The 21,419-nt window shown below is 37.0% G+C and overlaps 1 protein-coding gene across 1 annotated transcript; it reads right to left on the bottom strand.

Annotated features, from left to right (window-relative positions):
• Positions 1-1,712: 1,712 nt before the first annotated feature.
• Positions 1,713-21,053, bottom strand: KLRF2 (killer cell lectin like receptor F2). Its single transcript, XM_040235165.1, has 6 exons — positions 20,984-21,053; positions 17,881-17,983; positions 15,800-15,843; positions 5,502-5,650; positions 4,343-4,458; positions 1,713-1,940 (listed from the first exon to the last, which is right to left on the bottom strand). The coding sequence occupies exons 1-6, from the start codon at positions 21,051-21,053 to the stop codon at positions 1,823-1,825; spliced, it is 600 nt and encodes a 199-aa protein (XP_040091099.1). The 3' UTR covers positions 1,713-1,822.
• Between the last annotated feature and the right edge of the window lie 366 nt (positions 21,054-21,419).

Genomic DNA, 21,419 nt, shown 5'->3' with positions numbered 1-21,419 from the left:
TATGTGAATGCAAATGCTTGGAAAATATCAGCATGTAAGCAAGCACAGGCATATTATATCTATTCATCATCTGTCACCAAGAAAACTTGAAAATATGAAATTTAGCCAAAGTTACATTTTGGCTCAGATTAAGTTCAAATTTTGCTTGATTCATACTGTGTTTTATTTTTGCTGTTGTTTCCTGATTACAAACTAGTTTTAACTGCTTAATGATTTAAAGTAATTCACTCCTTGTTTTCCTTTAAGTCATACATATCAGGGAGAATCAATTCCTGATGGCTCAGCATGAGCTACAGAGAACTTCTTGATGATATTATGTCATACTTCCTCACCTACTTAGGGGACACAAACTGTTGAATTTATTTTGAAATATGAGTGCATTTTGGATAAATGAGAGAAAAAATAAGGTACTTTGTATAAAATTTCAGTTAGAAAACTAAGAGAGTGAGACAATTCTCAATATAACAATGTTTAAATGCAAATTTGATTAAAGGGAAATGAATTGTAGAATCCCATTAAATACAAGATTGTATATTACTTCAAAAAGATATTCATAATTACAATGGCTGAGTACTTTATTAGCAGTTGAAAGTTTGATTTCTTTTTGATAAAAACTGAAAGTAATTAAGGACAAAGCCCACCATGAAGAAAAAAATGTTGTATAACCACATCTATGCACTGGTCTGTTATTTCATCAAATGCACAGGAAGAGTTAAAACCCAAGGAACAGAGAATAAGCAGGATTAGAAGATTAAATTTCATATTTTTTAGACACTGCAGCAACAGGGATAAATAAGAATGTCAAAGACTGAAGTCAGAAATCAACATTCTTCCCCAACCAAAACATGTTTTTTTGTGTGTTAGGAAATTGTCAAACATATTTAAAAGTAGAGAAAATAATATAGTAAGTCGCATATCCTCATTATTCAGTTTTAAGTTATTAACTCATTGTCAGTCTTGTAACCAGTCAATCTTAAAGGAAATCAACCCAGAATACTCATTGGAAGAACTAATGCTGAAGCTGAAGCTCCAATACTTTGGTCACTTGATGCAAACAGCTGACTCATTGAAAAAGACCCTGATTCCAGGAAAGATTGAAGGCAAAAGGAGAAGAGTGTGTCAGAGGATGTGATGGCTGGATGGCATCACCGATGCAATGGACGTGAACTTGGGGAAACTCCAGGAGATAGCGAGGAACAGGGAGGCCTGGCATGCTGCTGTCCACGGGGTCAAGAAGAGTCAGACACGACTGGGTGACTGAACAACAACAACGATCTTGTATCATTTATTATTTAAGCAAATTCTAGACATAATATCTATGTGAATGTTTCCCTAGCTATACAACATAACCACAATACAATTACCACATCTAAAAGTAATTAATACTAATCTCTAATAGCATTATAAAAAAAATCAATAGGGAATTAAGTTTTCTAATTTAAAAATAGGGGGTGAAGTCGCTCAGTCGTGTCCGACTCTTTGCGCCCCCATGGACTGTAGCCTACCAGGCTCCTCTGTCCATGGGATTTTCCAGGCAATAGTACTGGAGTGGATTGCCATTTCCTTCTCCAGGGGATCTTCCCGACATAGCGTTCGAACCCGGGTCTCCTGCATTGTAGACAGACACTTTACCGTCTGAGCCACCAGGGAAGTCCGAAGTTACTCCATTTTCTAATTTTGGAGTGTTGTATCTGTACAGAATACATGAAAATTTTTTTATTTGTATTAAAAAATAAGTTTGTATTCCAAAAAAAGATAGGCACTGTTAACATCCATATATTTCTCTTCCAATTATTTAAATGCACAGATTTGCTTTTGTTGTTCAGACAGCATCTCTCTGGCAAATGCCATTAAATTTGGAGTCACAGTCTTCGGAATACACCTGATTTCTTGTTATGACAGCACAGCTCATGTTATCAATGGGTCCAATCACTGAGAAACTAGAAGACACAAGGCAGACTTTAGAGCATTTATCTTAAAATAATGGTTATACTTCTTAAAGTTTCCCCCAGCCAAGTTGTGCAGGTAATTTTTTTTTTTCCCAGCAGTCAAAATGTTGCAGAGATATTAGAATAAACTCTTCTTTCGTTGCCAGGGACAACAAAAGATTTAGAATAACAACAACAGATTTGTTATAACAACAATAACAACAACAAAAGATTTTAGAATAGACTCTTCTTTTGTTGCCAGTGAGGCACTCTTGATTTGCTTATCCCCCATGCCCTCCCTTCTGGGATGGCTCTTACCTGAGTATCAATACTGTTGGAGTGCGAATCTGAAGACTAGGAGCATTCCTGGCTGTTCCTGCCCTCTTAACCCTCAAATTACATGCATCAGCAAGCCCTGGGCATTCCATCTCAAGATTAGTCCTGACAGCCATTTACTTCTCTCCCAAGCTACCATTGCCTCTCTTTCTCCCTGGTCATAGCCTTGTGATTGAAAATCCATTTCCGTGTCACTTTCCATCTATTCATTTTTCACATAGCAGCATAAATAATGCCCTTTCGAGACAGCTAAATGCTAAAATGAAAGTTTTTGATAAAGGTTATGTGGTGACAGATATTCTACATACCAGTGGGAGTTTCAGGAGTTTTGAAGTTGGAAACTAGGGATATTTTCAAGTTAAAACTGTTTAAAAAACTGCTAATTCTTCAGTGGTATGACAGGGTTAGGAATAGGTGTGAATAGAATAATTTTGGGGAGAGCTATTTCCTTAACTATTTTTTCTAGTCATTGATTGTGTTTGTTAGTTACTCAGTCATGTCCAACTCTTTGCAACCCCATGGACTGTAGCCCGCCAGGCTCCTCTGTCCATGGGATTCTCCAGGCAAGAATCCTGGAGTGGATTGCTATTCCCTTCTCCAGAAGATCTTCCTGACTCAGGGATTGATCTGGCATCTCTTGCAACTCCCGCACTGGCAAGTGGATTCTTTACCACTGAGACATCTGAGAAGCCCCATCTGCATATCATTTTTCCTTAAATAATTAAATGAAACCTTTTAAAATGAGATATGTTACTCGGTTATCTACTCTCCTTCTACAGTACATTTCTCTTTTGGCTACAGGATTAAAAGAGAGAGAGAAAGAGAGATGCTGCCGTAACAATGTTCTGCTTTCCAAATAAAAGAATAAAAAAAGAGCCTAGTTATTTCTAACTAAATTTTGTCAAGTTTGCAATCAAAGCATGTCCAAAGAATGAATACTACTTCATACTTTAATGTTTGTGAAAGACAAAAATGAGTGGAGAATAGCAATATCTAGGAAGGCAATGGCACCCCACTCTAGTACTCTTGCTTGGAAAATCCCATGGATGGAGGAGCCTGGTGGGCTGTCGTCTATGGGGTCGCACAGAGTAGGACACAACTGAAGCAATTTAGCAGCAGCAGGACTGAATAAACAGATTGAAATGAACTGACATGTCATGGTCTTTGTCCCAGACTTGACAAATCTCAGGTGCTCTAGCAGGTTAGAATGTTAAGAAAATCAAAGCACAGAGAATATGCAAACATCTGTGACACCTAAGAATCTTAAAGCCTTCTTACATGTATTACGTTATAGTGTTCACACAAGAATATTGTGAGAAAAGCTTCATTTTCTTTTCATACATACAAAAAATACATATTTTTTCCTACATGCAAAAAAAAAATATTTCAATGAGATTGAAATAATTTTCTAAAGGCAAAATTGCAAATTTTCACTTTCTGATTTCAGCTCAAGAGATGTTTGTATATATTTCAGGTGTTTTTCATTTATAAGTAAAATTTATCTTTGCATTTTGTATATAGAAAATATTTGCATGGTAATATTTTAAAGGAGATTTAAATCAATTTAACAATTTTAAAATAACTATCAATTTTTGCAATTAATTATTTACAGGTTCCATAATGAACACTTTCTATTCCCTTTGCATGCTCAGTCACTCAGTCATCTCGGAATCCTTGCAGTCCCACAGACTAGACCACCAAGCTCCTCTGTCCATCATATTTTACCAGCAAGAATACTGGAGCAAGTTGCCACCTCCTCCTCAAGGGAGTCTTCCCAACCCAGGGATCAAACCTGTGTCTCCTGCATTGGCAAGCTGATTCTTTACCATTGAGCCACCTGGAAACCCCGTCTCTTCTCTTCAGTAAATGTTAAAAGAAGAAGGAGAGGAAGGAAAGAAAGAGAGTAAAGGAAGAAAAAAAAAAGAAAGAAAGAAAAAAAAGAGAGCAAAAGTTTTTCAAAAGAAATGAGGAAATAAAGAAGAAAAAGACCAGAAAGCAAAGAAGCTTAAATAAATATACCTTTCTATAAATAAAACATCAATACCACTACCATCTCTCCCCTGCAAATAAGTACTTACATTTCTTGTTCCACAAAAAGTTGTTCATTTACCCATATCCATTGTTTTCCTGGCGATGTAATATATAGTCCAAGCCAACTAGGTTGTCCAGATTTCAAACTCTTCTGTATGAACTCCTAGAAGAGAAATAATATACAAAATTGGGGATGTGAAGGCAATAGGTTTGTGACATCTGTCACCATATTGATCGCCAGGGTTGATTCAGGTGATCTGGCTGGCTAGGTGGGTGTCCCTTCCTCCCTAGCCACTCCGTGTGCATCCCTCTAGAAGCTGCAAGTTCCGTCAAAAAGGACGACCATCCCAATAGAGGAGGACCAGTCTCCTGTCAAGAGTATACAAGTAGCTGTACTCCCCTGTTAGAACCTCCAAACAAGCTCAAAAAAATTTTGATGTCTTTTATACAGTAAGGGCTTCCCTCATAGCTCAGTCTATAAAGAATCTGCCTGCAATGCAGAAGACACGGGTTTGATCCCTGGGTTGGGAAGACCCTCCGAAGAAGGGAATGGCAATCCACTCCAGTATGCTTGCCTGGAAAATCCCATGGCCAGAGGAGCTTGGTGGGCTACAGTCCTTGGGGCTGCAAGAGTTGGACACGACTTAGTGACTAAACCAAACCATACAGTAAGGCACTGAGCCAGGCATTAATGAAATGATAAATAACCATTTCTTTCATATATATAGGGTTAAAAAAATAAACAATAGTAATTGTAGGCCCCCGGGTGGCCAGAGGGAGCAGAGAGACCAGGTTGCCCTCTACTCCTGGGTGTCTTCCGAATTTGGCTCCAGCCTCTCCCAGAACCCCTTCCCAGTCACTCCAATAGGGCCTTTCCCTGACACCGGGCTGCTTATTGACCGATACCCAGTGGCCAGTGAAGGTTTACAGGCTCAACAAGGACCAGCAGTGGGACAGCCGGGGCACCAGGCATGTCATCCAGCTACATGGAGTGGCTGAAGGGCATGTCCCTGCTAGTTAGTGCCGGACAAAATGAGGTCCACTGGAGAAGGAGGTGGCAAACCACTTCAGTAGTCTTGCCTTGAGAACTGCATGAATGGTATGCTGGTTAAAGAATGTTCAAAAGCCATGACTATGAACCACTCACACTTTGAATTGTACCTAGTGATTCACCCTTACACTTAAAAACTGTTCTTGACTCCTCACCAGCTCTTTTGAATTTTGAAGCACAGGTAAATGTGCCTGTAGCTTTAAACAATCACGTTGACTTTCACTCCAAGTTTTAGAAAAAGTTGAAAACCTGTAACATTTTCCTTGATTCAGTAGCCAGTCACTTGGACACACATAATGATTTCCTGAAGGAAAATACAGGGGAAAGCAATCAGTTAAACTACAGTCATTAGAGAAAGTATGAATAGTATCAAATGTAATTGAATAGAAAATAGATTTTTGCCAACTCATTTTTTTGTGATTAAAAGGTACCTCATTAGCAGCACGAGAATGAAATTAACTCAGAATCTGTATATTTCATGGAATGGAGACAGTGCTTGGGGCTATGGGTTGCAGAGAACAAAGCTTATGAATTCTGACCCCATAATTAGGAGATACAAATTTATAATATAAATTATTTTTATATAAATATTAATATAGATACATTTATATAATATTTATATATCAAATTTTATTTCATATTTATTTATTAAATAATATTTTATATTATAAATAATTTATATTAATTAATATTTTATATTATTTATATGTTTAGATATATTTAAATATATTTAAATTTATAATATATTTAATTTTAATTATTTTTTATTTTTATTTATTTATTTTTTTACTTTACAATATTGTATTTGTTTTGCTATACATCAACATGAATCCACCACGGGTGTACACGTGTTCCCAATCCTGAACCTCCCCCCCACCTCCCTCCCCATACTATCCCTCTGGGTCATCCCAATGCACCAGCCCCAAGCATCTTGTGTCCTGCATCGAAACTAGACTGCCGATTCGTTTCTTATATGATATTATACATGTTTCAATGCCATTCTCCCAAATCTTCCCACCCTCTCCCTCTCCCACAGAGTCTAAAAGACTGTTCTATGCATCTGTGTCTCTTTTGCTGTCTCGCATACAGGGTTATCGTTACCATCTTTCTAATTTCCGTATATATGTGTTAGTATACTGTATTGGTGTTTTCCTTTCTGGCTTACTTCACTCTGTATAATCGGCTCCAGTTTCATCCACCTCATTAGAACTGACTCAAATGTATTCTTTCTAATAGCTGAGTAATACTCCATTGTGTATATGTACCACAGCTTTCGTATACAATCACAGCACTGTTTATAATAGCTAGGACATGGAAGCAACCTAGATGTCCATCAGCAGATGAATGGGTAAGAAAGCTGTGGTGTAATATATATTTAATTTTAAATAATTTTAAGTAATATATTTAAACTTAAATATATTGTATATATTAATATATAACAAAATATATTATTAATTTAAAATAATATTTTAAATAATATACATTTAAATTTAAATATATTATTTAAACACTGAATATAACATTTTTATATTATTAATAATTAATAATTTATATTAACATTATAAATAATTATCACAAATAACATCTCTATTAAACTATTTATACATAAACATTAATATTTATATAATATACAAATATATAATTTTTTAAGTGTTTATAACTAATCAGAAAATTAAAAATCTGTTGTTTGATTCTATCCCTTGTTTCTAATTTCTATTCAATTTGAGATTGTCCTTGCAACCTGCACTTCCTTCCTGTGAGATTACTTTTCATCATCATTTCTTACCTTATTGTGTTGATTGCTTTTCAATCACAGTTCCCTGCCAGGAGCCAGCATGAGGAGTCCCGCCCGTGGCAAAGGTCATGAGGTTAAGGGGCCCAACAGGCAAAGGCGAGTTGGGCCTTAAGGAAGCCTCGCTAAATCTGCTCGTGCATCTGCCCCCAAAACCAAAGTTTGCCTGCCTTGCTGCATTATGCCTTTCACCTATACTTCTGACATTACGGGGTGTCTGAAAGAGATGGGAATACCAGACCACGTGACCTGCCTCTTGAGAAATCTGTATGCAGGTCAGGAAGCAACAGTTAGAACTGGACATGGAACAACAGACTGGTTCCAAATAGGAAAAGGAATACGTCAAGGCTGTTTATTGTCACCCTGCTTATTTAACTTCTATGCAGAGTACATCATGAGAAACGCTGGACTGGAAAAAACACAAGCTGGAATCAAGATTGCTGGGAGAAATATCAATAACCTCAGATATGCAGATGACACCACCCTCATGGCAGAAAGTGAGGAGGACCTAAGAAGCCTCTTGATGAAAGTGAAAGAGGAAAGTGAAAAAGTTGGCTTAAAGCTCAACATTCAGAAAACAAAGATCATGGCATCTGGTCCCATCACTTCATGGGAAATAGATGGAGAAACAGTGGAAACAGTGTCAGACTTTATTTTGGGGGGCTCCAAAATTACTGCAGGTGGTGACTGCAGCCATGAAATTAAAAGATGCTTACTCCTTGGAAGAAAAATTATGACCAACCTAGATAACATATTCAAAAGCAGAGACACTACTTTGCTGACTGAGGTCCGTCTAGTCAAGGCTATGGTTTTTCCTGTGGTCATGTATGGATATGCGAGCTGGACTGTGAAGAAGGCTGAGCGCCAAAGAATTGATGCTTTTGAACTGTGGTGTTGGAGAAGACTCTTGAGAGTCCCTTGGACTGCAAGGAGATCCAACCAGTCCATTCTGAAGGAGATCAGCCCTGGGATTTCTTTGGAAGGAATGATGCTAAAGCTGAAACTCTAATACTTTGGCCACCTCATGCGAAGAGTTGACTCATTGGAAAAGACTCTGATGCTGGGAGGGATTGGGGGCAGGAGGAGAAGGGGACGACAGAGGATGGCTGGCTGGCATCAATGACTCGATGAACATGAGTCTGAGTGAACTCTGGGAGATGGTGATGGACAGGGAGGCCTGGCGTGCTGTGATTCATAGGGTCGCAAAGAGTTGGACACAACTGAGCAACTGAACTGAACTGAACTGATCCCCCACCACCTCTCTCTGTAAAGGAGTTAACTTAGGCCTCCAGTTAATAAATCTCCTGGACGTGGTCTAAAAGCTCCTCTGATGGCTCTCTAGCCTGCCTGACAGGATTATCTGGCCACATGTGATTGTTTACAGACTCCCAACCCTGAGAGGCACAAGATGCTTTAAAGTTTCTAAAAACAGATTCTTTTGAGAAGTTAGAAAATTATTAGTGTAGTATTAGTGAGTTAGTTAGAAATTATGTTGGTGCAGGGTTTCATCACTGAGTTGATTGCTGCCAGGCCTCCATAGCCTTAGGCACCTGGGAGTAAGTTAATCAATGTAATTGGAATGTAGAAAAGGAAATATAGTAGTTTTGATGTTAGCAATACTAGACTTTTTGAGTTAATGAATTTTCTCTTTTGTTATAGATCACTGTACTCCTCTTTCTTTGTTATAAATCACTGTGTCCTTGCTATGTAAAAATGTAACTTTATCACTATCTTAAGACTAAATAGATCTTAAGGGGAAACAAGTTTTCTGATCGATTAACCTTTATCAATAGAAAGAAAGGTGGGGCCATAAAATGTTAATCGGTCTCCAGACCAGAAGATATTGTAAAACAAATGTAAGACCCTTGTAAGAACAAAGATATGCTGAGAACACATTTATCTTTATGTATAACTAAAAGTATAAAAGTGGACTTGGAAAATAAAGAAACGGACCAGTTCCTAGAAAGACTGATTTCCCCCATGTGGTCTTTTCTCGTTCTCTTCTGGCTGAATTCCCATCTGGAGCATGGAGGCTCACCATGTCTACTTACTTGCCCTGGATTCTAAGACCCATGCAAGAAGGAGCCCAAGGCAGGGCACCCTCCTCTATTCAAGCGGGCACTGGTGGCCTACGTAGGTGGTGCAAACTCCTTGTCTTAGAGTTTTATTGGTTCTCTGTGTAAACCAAGTTATTCAGCCTCTTTTTCCACTAATTTTTCTACTACACTATTTCTTTCTAATCTCCCTCCATATCTTTAATCAAGCAATTAATTCCTCAGACACCGACTCTGTCCCCACTTCAAATTCCCTGGATCCACCGGGGCTGGACCCCAGCAGTTCCCTAGTCTTGAATAGCCTTCCCTTCTTCTTCATCCTCTAAATTATGTGTATCTTTTAATGATCAACCTCATTTCTGAGGTAGGAGATAAGCCCCTGAGCCAGACAGCTGCTGTTTGTTAAGTGGAGTAAAATTTTTGTTCTCACCCAAACCCTCCAAGGACATTGCTAGTGCCAGAAGCTGAGCACTTAAACTAAAGTAAAGAGATAAGATGACCACTTCTGAGATCAAGGAAAACTCCCCTTCCTGCATGTACACAGGAAGACTCTTTGGGGGTCAAAAATGGAGGGTGTACCATCTGATAATAAGTGTGGACGTACCCACAGGTCCCTGCTGTGGGAGGCATCTCTGCAAAATGTTTTTGTGCACCCACGTTGGGGAGGGTCCAAGGACTAGTCAAGTGTGGGAAAAGAACTGAGATAATTGGCCAAAGGTAAACAAAGACCCAGAAGAACTGTCCTATGGTAGTGATCTAAATTGCCTCTTTACTGTGCTCTACCTCATTAGCAAGGACGCCCACACTCTTCCTCTATCGGTGTGTATCTCTGCCTTGCTTCTGTCTTAAACAAACAAACTGCTTCCCTGTGTGCTTTCCCACTTTTTACACTGTTTCTAATAATAAACTTTGTGCATATGTTTAGTTTTGCTTCCTTGAAACATTCTTGCTTTAAAATGGGGAAAAGAGCCAGGACTGCTCCTGGAGTCTCTAACCCCTGGTGGACTAGAGGCCAGGATTCCTGATTGTCATCAAGGCTACCTAGGTTCAATTCTTGAGGAGGGAACTAAGATTTCTCTTTAGGACTGCTCACTGCTATCTCTCTGAGATCATTTTTCACCTCAGAAACAAAGTTTTTAAACAGTCATAATTTCTGCCACCTCTAAGAATCAGAACACTCAGGTGCCACTTAACTAAGGATGAATTGTCCATATCATTGTCATCTGTGAATGACTCCATAACTTTTATCTGATTGGAAGGTTCTTCAGGTAACTGACATATTCATCATTGACTCTCCTATCATACATCACTTTAATTATAGTGCCTGAAGGTTGATTGTTGAACGATTGAATTAAATATCCATAAGTTAGAGCTTGTCAAACTTTTCATGGCTACTATTTTAGTCTGTCATCTATAAGTCTAAATTTTTTAAAAATTCATTTTAGGAAATTGAATTAAGATATCTAGCTATGATGGGAAAACAAAACTTCATCAGCAGACATGACTTGAAGAAGACTATCATGGATGTAATATAAAATTTATAATAATTTATAATGATACAAAATTTTATAATAATATAAAATTTATATATTGAAGACTATCAATATATAAAGCATCAAATATATCTTTAACTACTTTCTACTAGGGCAAGAGTTGACAATCCTGAATAGTTATAATCTTCCAAAAGTATGTGATGACTCAGGGTGATTGGATTATAATCTCAGATATACAAGTATATGCACGCCTGTGTGTTAAGTCACTTCAGTCATGTCTGAGTCTTCGTGACCCCATGGACCATAGCCTGCCTGGTTCCTCTGTCTATGGGATTCTCCAGGCAAGAATACTGGAGTGGGTTGCCATTCCCTTCTCCAAGGGACTTTTCTGACACAGGGATTGAACTCACGTCTTATATCTCCTGCATTGGCAGGTGGGTTCTTTACCACTGAGGCCACCTGGGAAGCCTGTACAAGTACATAGTCATGTGCTAAAATGACCTTAAATATTCTCACTTTATGATTGGAGAGATGCTATTTATTCACTAGTGAAAAGGAGTCATTTGGACAAACTAATTCTATTACATGGATTCTGATAGACTGTAAAGGTACAGGTCTAGAGCTGCAAAACACACTGAAAATACTCCAAATGATCAATGTAATATGTTAAAACCACAAAAAAATGCAAAATGTGGACACTTATTGTCCAGAAGCGTTATAAAAGTTAATTCAGTTTCAAGTACCACGTTCTACAATAAGGAGAACTATCATGAGGATGAGGATGGAGAAAAATACTTATTGAGCAACACTTTGTATCAATTCCTGTCTCAGATGGTTTGCATAATAATAACTAACACAAAATGTCATTACTGTGGGCCAAGCAGGTTTCTAAGCACTTAACATATATTTATTTTTAAAAACAACTTTATAAAAGACAGATACATTCAATGAAGCAATAGAGATAGACACAGTAAAATCCAGAACATGAGAAATTAGACACAACCATAATCCATTTTTTTTCAACATTAAATAAATGTTTAAGAAGGAAACAAAAGGAAGTAAGGAGAATGTACAGATTTAGAGACTCGAGACATTTTAGCTGATGTAACTGGTCTTTGCTCTGATTCTAACAAATAAAATGGAAACAAAAATCAAATGCTGGTGGAATAGTAGATTATATTAGGAGGTTATTGTCAACTTGGTTTTAGGAATTGTGGTAGAATTCTAAAATGGGCCCAAGGAGACATCAAATGGTGCAGCTGCTTTGGAAAACAGTGGCAGTTCCTCCAAATATTCAAGCAAAGAATTGCTATGTAACTCAGTAATTCTACTCCTAGGCATTACTATATATGAAATGAAAACACCCCCATACTCACCTCAAGAAAGAAATGGTAACTGTGATGTGATGGAGATAGAAATCCTCTTGCAATATATGTATATTACAGCAACCCATTGTACACATTAAACGAACACAGGACTTACAGTGACATTATGATTGTGTTAAACCCTTAACTGTCAGAATCACATACTAAAATATTTAAATATTAAATGGCATGATAGCCGGTAATTGCTTTAATAAAACCTAGTATGAGAGTGTGATGTGGTGGAGATATAGATGAGTTAATCTTCATTACATGTTAATAACTGTTGATACCAATTGAAAGACACATGGAGATTTATTATATAATCCTTTCTACTTTTAGTTATATTTTGCATAATACAAATCTGTTATTTAGTGCTAAGTTGTGTCCAATTCATTCGTGACCCCTTGGACTGTAGCCCACCAGGCTCCTTTGTCCATGGGATTTCCCAGGCAAGAATACTGGAGTGGGCTGCCATTTCCTCCTCCAGGGGATCTTCCTGACCCAGGGAATCTTCCTGACCCAGGGATCAAACCCATGTCTCCAGCATTGGCAGGTGGTTTCTTACCAATGAACCACCAGGGAAACATAATAGAAATACAAGCATATAATAAAACAAAACCTTATGAAGTAGATATTATTATGCTTAATTTACAGATGAGAAAGTGAGTCACACAGACATTATCACTTTCCCAAAGTCATACAGCAGATAAATATTAAAGCTGAAGTTTCAACCCAGTTACTTTGGTTCCATAACCCATGTTACTAATCACTGAATCATGCCATCCTGCCCTATGCTAACTGGTATGTTAGAGTTCTTCAGAGATATAGAACTAACAGAATTTTGTGTTTGTGTGTGCATGTTTAAAGAGAGAGAAATAAAGAATGAGAGTGAAAGGAGAGAGAGATTTTAAGGAACTGGCTCATGTGATCATCAAGGCTAGCAAGTCCAAAATATTTAGGCTAGCAGGTTGGAGATCCAGGGAAAAGTTGGTGTTGCAGCCCAAATCTGAAGGCATTCTAGAGGCTCAATTTCCTCTTCCCCTGAAAACTTCAATATTTGTCTCTCAGGGTGTCAGGAGCCGTGTTAGGCATTACTGACAAAATGGAGGCACGGCCCCAACCCCTTCTCCTCATCTCGCAGGCATGGCCCTGGGATGAAGGAGTTAGGCCTTGTGATTCTGACTTGTTCTTTCTTTTCTTTGGTTGAGTTGGCTGGAAAGAATGTTAAGGTGCTTGAGAGAAGCATGAGAAAGCACAAAACCTTCTGCAGTTGTGCCCAGAAAATAATCTATAAAATAACCATTGACATTTGTTCAAGGATCTTTACAAAGAATGTCCCAGGATGAGCACATAGGCTTCAGCTTGAGGCCAAGGAAAGGATTGTTATCTGAGACCTGTTTGTGAGGGAAATATTTATGGCAAAAGAAGTTTGCTGAGTTTCAGTTCAGTTCAGTCGCTCAGTTGTGTCTGACTCTTTGCGACTCCATGAATCGCAGCACGCCAGGCCTCCCTGTCCAAGATCAACTCCCGGAGTTCACTCAGACTCACATCCATCAAGTCAGTGATGCCATCCAGCCATCTCATCCTCTGTCGTCCCCTTCTCCTCCTGTCCCCAATCCCTCCCAGCATCAGACTCTTTTCCAATGAGTCAACCCTTCGCATGAGGTGGCCAAAGTACTGGAGTTTCAGCTTTAGCATTATTCCTTCCAAAGAAATCCCAGGGCTGATCTCCTTCAGAATGGACTGGTTGGATCTCCTTGCAGTCCAAGGGACTCCCAAGAGTCTTCTCCAACACCACAGTTCAAAAGCATCAATTCTTTGGCGCTCAGCCTTCTTCACAGTCCAACTCTCATATCCATACATGACCACAGGAAAAACCATAGCTTTGACTAGATGGACATTAGTCGGCAAAGTAATATCTCTGCTTTTGAATATGCTATCTAGGTTGGTCATAACTTTTCTTCCAAGGAGTAAGCGTCTTTTAATTTCATGGCTGCAGTCACCATCTGCAGTGATTTTGGAGCCCAGAAAAATAAAGTCTGACACTGTTTCCACTGTTTCTCCATCTATTTCCCATGAAGTGATGGGACCAGTTGCCATGATCTTAGTTTTCTGAATGTTGAGTTTCAAGCCAACTTTTTCACTCTCCTCTTTCACTTTCATCAAGAGGCTCTTTAGTTCTTCACTTTCTACCATAAGGGTGGTGTCATCTGCATATCTGAGGTTATTCATATTTCTCCCGGCCATCTTGATTCCAGGTTGTGTTTCTTCCAGTCCAGCGTTTCTCATGATGTACTCTGCATAGAAGTTAAATAAGCAGGGTGACAATATACAGCCTTGACATACTCCTTTTCCTATTTGGAACCAGTCTGTTGTTCCATGTCCAGTTCTAACTGTTGCTTCCTGACCTGCATACAGATTTCTCAAGAGGCAGGTCACGTGGTCTGGTATTTCCATCTCTTTCAGAATTTTCCACAGTTTATTGTGATCCACACAGTCAAAGGCTTTGACATAGTCAATAAAGCAGAAATAGATGTTTTTCTGGAACTCTCTTGCTTTTTCAATGATTCAGCAGATATTGGCAATATGATCCCTGGTTCCTCTGCCTTTTCAAAAACCAGCTTGAACATCAGGAAGTTCACAGTTCACGTATTGCTGAAGCCTGGCTTGGAGAATTTTGAGCATTACTTTACTAGCATGTGAGATGAGTGCAATTGTGCATTAGTTTGAGCATTCTTTGGCAGTGCCTTACTTTGGGATTGGAATGAAAACTGACCTTGCTGAGTTTAGGGTTTAGGAATAATTAAGAATAGATAGAAGCCTTTTTAGGAGATAGTGATCTTAAGATGCTAGGGGCAAATGGGGTTTAGAAAGATAAGAAATAAACTGAGGAATGTGGCATGAGTTACAATGTAATCACAAGTATAGGACAGATAAGAGAAAGTAGATAATCGATAGTAAAGTCAATTTTGAGAGAATCTGAAGCAGGAACTCTGTTTGAAGGACAACAATGATTTCTGGAGACAATAAATCTGAGTGGGAGAAACTAAAAATGTCAAACCTCTGACCTAGTATAAAAGAAAACCTGAAGCTTGAAATAAACATGTAGTTATGGACTTCCCTGTAGCTCAGATGGTAAAGCATCTGCCTACAATGCAGGAGATCTGGGTTCAATCCCTGGGTCAGGAAGATCGCCTGGAGAAGGAAATGGCAGCCCACTCCAGTATTCTTGCCTGGGAAATCTCATGGATGGAGGAGTCTGGAAGTCGCAAAGTGTCGGACACGACTGAGCGACTTCACTTCACTTCCGGTACTATGAGTCAGAGGCTACATCATAATCTGCCAACACCGCTCACCCCTTCAGGCTGATTCCTTGGCTGCTGGAGCTGGACTCCGGCATCAGGGCTTTCAACTGATTGGGTGAAGCCCACCCACACTCTGGAAGGTGATTTGCTTTACTCAAAATCGATTGACTTATATATTAACATAACATAAAAAGTGCTTTCACAGCAACATTTAAACAAGCATTTGATCAAATATCTGGGTATTGTGCATTGCCTAACCAAGTTCACACATGTAATTTGAACAGTTATACTTGGTTCAATCTACACTAAATGTTCTATGATGTTAGTTATTACATTATTCTTTTGCAAGTTTTCAAAACTAATGTTTAATTTTCCTAAATTCGTGTTACCAGTTGATTGAAATCTTTGATTCAAACAGAACAGCACATTACAGACAGATGATTACCTGCTAGGCTGGTGATATTAGCTTTCTGAAGGAAATCCATTTCTCTATCTGCATTCAATGCAAAGGGAAAAATATAAAGAGAAACTTAAAATGGATAGAAGTCTAGGTATATGAAAATAAGCATGCTAGCACAAAATAAAAGCATACAAATAAAAATTCAAAATCTCTCTTTTCTGCTATGCCTCTATTCCTCTCTGTCCTGAGAGTTAACTACTTTTTACCATATCTATTTTTACTGCTCTACTGCTGCTGCTGCTGCTGCTGCTAAGTCACTTCAGTCGTGTCCGACTCCTTGCGACCCCACAGACGGCAGCTTACCAGGCTCCCCTGTCCCTGGGATTCTCCAGGCAAGAACACTGGAGTGGGTTGCCATTTCCTTCTCCAATGCATGAAAGTGAAAAGTGAAAGCGAAGTCGCTCAGTCGTGTCCTACTCTTTGCGACCCCATGGATTGCAGCCTCCCAGGCTCCTCCGTCCATGGGATTTTTCAGGCCAGAGTACTGGAGTGGGGTGCCATTGCCTTCTCCAAGCACTAATCAAAATCCAAATATTCTGTGCATTCTTAAAATTCATACCTTTTACTTTTTTGTATATTTTTCACTGAACTTTTTAATTGATATTATTTCATCTTGTTGCAGGCATACACACAAGAATCTCCTTTCATTTAATTAAGTTCCTTCAGCTTCTTATTTGCATTATCTATAGATTTTTTAACACAGAGTGAATTAATTGCTTTTCAGAACACAGAACAGCTGATAATCTGAAAGGTCTTTTGATTACATTCCCAGGCTAGTTTCACTCTATCTAAAATTAGCCTCACCCCCTTATTTGTTCCAAAAGAATGCATAAAAAAAACTTACATTAAAATGAACATTGCTCATAATTTTTAGAACATTGCTACAGTGGTATAATTTTATGCACATTTGAAAATGTGAGTCCAATTTGTCTTTTCTTTGAGAGGAAATGAATTCTTCATGTAAACATCTAGGATCATGTCTTTGTCTATGGTGTTCTCAAATACAATGAATCTATTCTGTCTGTCTAATTGCTTTAGGACCATTTTTATTTGTTTTTGATATGATATGATGGGAATTGCCACTATAAGCAGAGTAAGAGGCTGTCACGACGCCAGTCTAAAAGAGCATACCGTAAAGTCTTCCTATTAATGACTTTGCTTCTGCACTCTTATCTCTGAAAAGGGGCTCCTCTCCAGGTTTTGCTGTGAGGAACCGCTTCATCTAGATTGAAGCCTCTATTAACCGTTTTCTGAACTGTGGTTCCCTCCCTTGATTTATCCAATAGCATTAGCCCATCCAGTTTTCATTTTCTTTACAATTTTCTTCACTTACCCTTTTGTGTTTCTATTCATTATTCCACTTTGTTATTATATATTTTTTTACTATTCTAACATAAAATCTTGGGAAAGAGTGTAAGTAAATATTTATGGTCAATACTTTGTTTCGAACTGGAAGCATGAAAAGTATTTTTAAATTGGTCAAAGTATAAGCACAAATCTAAAAGAAACACTAATATTAAGATTGTCACTAATTTATTAAAATATATATATAAATAGTAAAGAATATTATCCTCACTAATATTTTTATCAATGTATCAAATTTTATTGGTTTCCTTGAGCCCTATATTTTCAAGAACTACAGTTTTAAGAGAAAGTTATAGAAACCATGAATTAGTCTGGTTACTTCAAAAAGAACAACTACAGAATAAGCACATTAACTACTACTTCAGAAAAAAAGTGTGTAGGTACTTTTATATTACTGTCCTGTCTCTCAAGGTGATACCAATGAACATATACTTTTAATAAAAATACAGTACTAATTTTTTAATAAAATGGTACCAATCTTTTACTGGAGGTTCTTCATAAGAAGAGATATGGAATAAGTGCTAATTTTATACTTAGTGTTTCCTAATTTTTCTTAATTTAAAAATAATTTTGTAATATGAAATATATAACTGGTCAGCTTACCAATGTTGAGCTACAGTGTGGAGCTTATCTTGATAGTAAAAGGAATTAAAGATCGACTATTATTTTTGAAAGTGAAAAAATAAATTAAAATTCCATACTTACCCCCAAAGTTCAGGCCAGTTACTGACATAATGAAAATAAGGATGCCAATGCATCCAAGTACTAACATGAGACAGTAACACTGTAAATACAGGGCAAAATCTGAAATATTGAAATTTAAAAAAAAATTTAGAAATCTGTGACTATTTACTTTGTGTACATTTTTCTGTTTTGTTTTTATTACAGAGAAAATGTGTTCATTTTAGATACAGCATTAGAATCTGTGATTAATTTATGTATAAGCTTTTCACTTTAATTTATTTTTATTTAATCTTTAGTTTATAATTTTAATTTATACCCAAATTATCATGAAAAGTATGATTAATTGAAATTTTAAAATACAATACAAAAGCAAAGAGATGCTATGGTTATCGAATGTGTTGGATTATGCTGAAATTGTCTTGCTTTGATTGTTTGGTGATTTTTGATGACTTACAATGACATTAAGTTACCTCTGCATGAATAAATATAACATATATATGTATATATATATATATATGAATAATATATCATGTATATAATGTGCAGTAATATATTAAGGAGTTTGAAGGAGAATGGATTCATGTTTATGTATGGCTGAGTCCCTTTGCTGTTCACCTGAAACTATCACAGCATTATTAATAAGCTATACCCCAATACAAAATAAAAAGTTTAAAAAATTAATTTAAAAAGTTAAAAATATAAAATAGGAGGAGATGCAAAAGTAATATATTAAATATATGAAGCATTAGTATATAAAATACAAAATATGTAATTTATATTCTATATGTAGAATAATATGTATATCAGCTATTGCCATGCATATTATTTATTTTAATGACTCACTATAACAAATAGAACATTTATTGAAGTTCTATTAATGTACCAGCCACTGTACTGGAAATATTTCCATATTATCCTACTTTTACATATGCTATACTGTATTTTCCTAGCTTTGATATTTTGCGCAGCAATCAACATCAGCCTAAACAGCATAGATCTCTGATTAGTGAGGCTTGTTTAAATTTATGCCATAGTATTCCTCTGGCTCAGGATTGGCAGGAATGGTCCCTTTACAGAGGAGAAAACAAACTTCCAAATACCTTAAACAGGGATAATATGTTAAGATCGTCTTTCAATTTTAATCTATTTTTGGTCATATACAAAAGTAGAAAGACCTCTGAAAAAGTGAAAATGAAGTTGTGTCTGACTCTTTGGAACCCCATGGACTGTATAGTCCATGGAATTCTCCAGGCCAGAGTACTGGAGTGGGTGGGTAGTCTTTCCCCTCTCCAGGGGATCTTCCCAACCCAGGGATTGAAACCAGGTCTCCTGCACTGTAGGCAGATTCTTTACCAGCTGACCCACCAGGGAAGACCAAGAATACTGAAGTGGGTGGCCTATCCCTTCTCCAGGGGATCTTCCTGACCTGGGAGTTGAACCGGGGTCTACTGCATTACAGGCAGATTCTTTACCAGCTGAGCTACCAGGGAAGCACCAAAGATCTCTACTTCACCAAAAATCCTCATAATACATTTTTTCAAGTTTATGACCACATAGATCTGCAGTTAATAGATTCCATACTTGCCAGAGAGGAAAATTTTAAGCTTAATGCCAAATACTATTATAGGTATAAATTAAAAGCCAATGTTCTTTTACATAAGCCAAAATTTACATACTGTATCAAGCCAGGTACCTGAAGTGCATTGTACTGGTCCATTTTATACCCACTTAACTGGTTGCCATTAGCCTAAGTGGTTCAATATTAAGAAACTGCTCTTTAGATTCCATTATTATCACTCCTGCAAGATTGTTAGTTGTGTTATTCATATCTGCTTTATGTTGGGAAATTTTCCTTGCCTAGTGGGCTACAGTCCATGGGGTCACAGAGTTGGTCATGACTGAGTGACTAACACTTACTAGCTTACTTACTTACTTATGCAATAATTGTAACTTTATTTTATAGTATGAGTCAAATAATGAGGCAGGTTTTCTTTTCACTCATCAATAATAAGCAAGCTTATAATCCAATTTATCAAACATGAGCATGTTTAATATGTAATTTCTGCTGAATTACAAGCTTAATATATGTTGCCATAATTTAAATGGATGTTATCTTATATTCTATGTATCTATACTAAGATTTCATATGTCTCTACTCCCTTGTCTATTACAAAGTGGTTTATACATTAAAGAAGAAATAGCTAATAATTTAGTTTCATTTACTGTAGTCTGCATTTAACAAATCACAATATAGGGACCTCCCTGGCAGTTCAGAGGTTAAGACTTCACACTCCCAATTCAGGGGGCACAGGTTTGATCCCTGGTCAGGGAACTAAAATCCTGTATGCTGCATGGCATTGCCTAAAAAATAAATTAAAAATAAAATAAAATAACAGGAAGAAACTTCCATAAAAAAGAGGGGAGCATAAAATGAAAGTAGATATTTAAATAAACATTAAGAAGAGAGAGAAAAAAATCACAATATATATATTTGCTTTATTATAAATAAAAGGATTGAGATTTAAAAGAAAAAAAGAAATTGTCAAAGGTCAGGCACTTTGTGGGGCTTAGGGTCAAATTCAGTCAGTTTGACTCAATTTGACTCTCATTCCCAATGGATTACTCTGCCAATTCCATGGATCTTTTGTGAACATTGAAAATGGGTATGTATAAAAACTACTTTAAGGCTGTAAAACACTATATACCACTGCTACTCCCACCATCAGTACTAGCTCTTTACTTTTGAAGTATAATAGATGTCTTCATGTACATAAGACACCCAAATCATTGTGTCTCTTTCTTATGTTTTGTAAAAGAAATAATTTATGCAAAAATACTGTTTTTGACCTTTTAGTTGAAAGTTGCATTCTTATTCTCATATTGCGACTTTGAAGGGATTATACTTTATCCTATTAGCATTTCTCTGTACCCACGGCTGCAAAAATCATCTTTTTATGGTAGATGCTTATAGAAGTCTGAACAATTTATCTTAGATGATTCATGATTATCTTTTAAAATCCAAGAATATGGTTAATTTTAAAACATTAGGGATAATTTTGCTCTTAAGAGAATAATGCAGTTTTAAACTGGAGTCTAAATAAAGGTGAATAATATTCCTACCTTTAGACTTTTTCCTCGATTCAAAGCGATTCTTGAATTTCAGCATCATATAGCCATCTTCATTCTCCATTTCCTCAAACGTTTTCATATAATATTACCCAGAAAATAGGAAAAATAAAATAGAGAGTAGCCTCAGTCTTGAATATTTCTCCTAAGCACGATATACCAAAAGCTAAAAGGAAGTCCAAAAATAATCAAAATTCTCTCTGGCAGGGCTAGCTAAAACCACACAGGATATGTTAGTGAATGAAAATGAAAAGACATGTTGATTTTTAGATAAAATTCTGTATGTTTCAAGGTAAGAGTGGCTATTTTGTTTGACTCTTTTCAACTACCACGTTATAAATAGACAAATTACTTGGCTGAATTAGGTTCTGGTGTGTGGAAGGTAGAAATTGTGAGACGTGAGATTGAATATTTTGCTAAGAAGATATCT

The sequence above is a fragment of the Oryx dammah genome, unplaced genomic scaffold (assembly GCF_014754425.2).
Source record: "Oryx dammah isolate SB20612 unplaced genomic scaffold, SCBI_Odam_1.1 HiC_scaffold_29, whole genome shotgun sequence".
NCBI lineage: Eukaryota > Metazoa > Chordata > Mammalia > Artiodactyla > Bovidae > Oryx > Oryx dammah.
The sequence above is the reverse complement of the archived record's forward strand: the minus strand, read 5'-3'. Positions and strand labels throughout refer to the sequence as shown.

Coding starts and splice junctions, on each gene's coding strand:
- KLRF2 (XM_040235165.1), bottom strand. CDS start 21,053: ATGGAGAATGAAGATGGCTATATGATGCTGAAATTCAAGAATCGCTTT. Junction 15,844..17,880: donor GGCCTGAACTTTGGGGGTAA/GTATGGAATTTT, acceptor GAATGCAGATAG/AGAAATGGATTTCCTTCAGA. Junction 1,941..4,342: donor CTTTTTGTGGAACAAGAAAT/GTAAGTACTTAT, acceptor TGTGTCTTCTAG/TTTCTCAGTGATTGGACCCA.